This window comes from Volvox carteri (genome assembly GCF_000143455.1).
Source record: "Volvox carteri f. nagariensis unplaced genomic scaffold VOLCAscaffold_457, whole genome shotgun sequence".
NCBI classification, from domain to species: Eukaryota; Viridiplantae; Chlorophyta; class Chlorophyceae; order Chlamydomonadales; family Volvocaceae; genus Volvox; species Volvox carteri.
The window spans coordinates 1-2,737 of NW_003307983.1; the positions used below are offsets into that span (position 1 = coordinate 1).

A 2,737-nucleotide genomic window follows, 5' to 3' on the forward strand; every position below is an offset into this window, starting at 1 on the left:
CGGGATTGCGGGATTGCGGGATTGCGGGATTGCGGGATTGCGGGATTGGGGGATTGGGGGATTGGGGGATTGGGGGATTGGGGGATTGCGGGATTGGGGGATTGGGGGATTGCAGGATTGGGGGATTGGGGGTACTAGGTGTTTGTGTCTTCAAACTGGTGTTTTGTGGTGCTATAGGTGTTCGAGGGACGAGGGGCAAAATGTTTGAAATTGTGTGGTTGTGGTTTGGGGGTTTTGAGTTGTTGAGGGGCACGAGGTACGAGGTGTTTGGGGTTTGGCGGGGCTGAGGTTTTGTGGGGTATGAGCGGTTTTATGAGGGGTACCTGGTACGAGGTGGGGTTTGGGGGTGGGAGGACACATGTGCCCGCGGGACTGGCAGAAGTGTGGACGTGGCAGGGGCCAGGGCGAGGGTAGAGGCGGTGATCAATGGGAGGGAGGGGGTTTTGATGGAGGGCTGGAGACTCTCCACACACGCACACGCACACACACACACACGCACACGCACATGCACATGCACATGCACATGCACATGCACATGCACATGCACATGCACATGCACATGCACATGCACACGCACACGCACACGCACACGCACACGCACACGCACACGCACATGCACACGCACACGCAGCATGACAGCTATACTACGTATCCGCAGCTGCAGCAGTGTGGGGTAGTCCTGTTCAGCTCCCTGCAGCAGAAAAATAATGAAGCCCTACCTAATAATAAGCAAAACACCCCTCCATGATGACACGATATGGCGGCCGCAGCAGCAGAGTTTGGTACTGCTAATAATAGCAACAACAGTAATGTACATCCATCAGCTTATTGTTGCCGTTGCCACCACTCAACAAAAGCTACAACAGATACAACTACTACGACTACTACTAGCAATATACCTCTTTTTTTGTCTTATCACAGAGCAGCACACAGAAGAGCACATACACGTCTGTATACATCTGTGTACAGAGACGCGGCGTGTCGTGCACACATGTACTATTAGTACACATCTCCTAAACATTCATCTTCAACGGCGCACTGCCCAAAAAGATACGCCGCTTGACATGCTTATAATTATAAGGTTGGGAGGAAAGTCGGGGGTGGGGAGACGGTGGAGGTATAGTAGCGAGACGGTGGAGGACGTGGTGGAGAGACACAGATACGCCGATACGGAGAGGACGGAGAGGGTTTGGTGATATTTCTGGGAATGGACACAGAGCGACACAGAGTGACCGACAGCAGGACAGCAGGAGGGGGACGGACTCTGACACAGAGAGATTGTTCGTGATGTAATTAATCATCGTCATCATCATCATCGTCATCGTCATCATCCTCCTCCATCTGCAGGAGATGTTCCACTGATGCTATTATTATATCTATATGTCTAATACAGCAGCAGCTTTAGCAAAAGAGCGTCCTTGACGTAATTAATAAGGACACGCCTTTGCAGAAAGTAATAATAAGAACACGCCTGACAAGATACGTGCTCTGCTGTGATACGTGCTGAAAAATAGGAGTTAGTTCCAGAAGTGCTAAATTATATGTATGTACTTCTTTGTCGTCCAACTACTGGTGGGCGCAATCTATAATGATGATGCTAAATGATGATGATGCTAAATATCACGCAGAGAAGAACAGAGAATAGAGCACAACAACCACCAATACAACAACCCCGCGAATCGCGCTTTGTCGTATATTAGTAATAAAGTGCGCCGCCCCTACTTCTCACCGCTCGCCGACGACAAACAGACAATTGAAATGAGACCGTCACAGCGAGAGCTATCAGGACGTTTTTAAAATTTTATTTATGGAGCAGGCGCCAAGTAGAAAACAAGCCGCGAAGAAGCAGAAGCAGACATGTGTCTAATGCGCGCGAGCCACGGAACAAGACAAATACCAATCAATAGACCGCAACAAAAGCACAAAGAAACAGCTTTAGCGTCCTTGAAAGGACACGTCTGCAGTAAGGGCGATTCACAAGAAGGTAGTATATACTCTAACGCTGCCCGGTCCAAGGCATCGGCTACTCCGCCCGGAGTGGTGAGTGAGTCTGTGATAAGACAAAGAGTAAAATTGCAGTACGAATGCGCAATTGGTGATCGCGGGTTCAAGCCACGGCTGATGCAACTGCGGTTGCGATTTGGGTTCTTCGCTGACGTGGTGTATTATTAACCGACTTGTCCAGCACAGCAGCATGAGACGATTTATTAAGCTTTCTTCAACTTTTGTTTTATAAATAATAACAATCATTGTTGAATTGTTGAAACAAGAAAATGTGTTTTTTCTTAATGTATATAACCTAACGTTCTTTTCTGCATGCTGCAGGACAGGAAGAAGCAGGAACAGCAAAACGTACGTGAGGAGGCGGCACGTGCTATTATTATTATAGAGTGCTGGCGGGAGGGGGAAGAGGAGGAAGAGGAGGAGGAGGAGGAGGAGGAGGAGGAGGAGGAGGAGGAGGAGGAGGAGGAGGAGGAGGAGGAGCTTCAGGCTGAGAGGTGGAGAGCAGCAGCACTGCTGTGGAGGAGGAGCAGGAGCAGGAGCAGGAGATAATGCTGGATAAAGATCGAGGCGGAGGAGCAGGAGCAGGAGTAGGAGCAGGAGCAGAAAGTAGACTAGCAGCAGCAAGCCCCTCCAAACCGTCGCTGCCACCACCGCCATCACCACAGCAGCAGCAGCAGCAGCAGGAGCAGCAGCAGCAGCAGCAGCAGCAGCAGCAGCAGCAGCAACACATCAT

The 2,737-nt window shown here is 50.2% G+C and overlaps 1 protein-coding gene across 1 annotated transcript; it reads left to right on the forward strand.

Moving 5' to 3' along the window:
- Positions 1 to 1,857: 1,857 nt before the first annotated feature.
- VOLCADRAFT_101190 (uncharacterized protein) lies at positions 1,858 to 2,553 on the forward strand (the record flags this gene model as incomplete). The annotated part of the gene is made up of 2 exons (XM_002959635.1): positions 1,858 to 2,040; positions 2,326 to 2,553. 2 exons carry the CDS (start codon positions 1,858 to 1,860, stop codon positions 2,551 to 2,553), a joined length of 411 nt encoding a protein of 136 aa, XP_002959681.1.
- Positions 2,554 to 2,737: the final 184 nt, after the last annotated feature.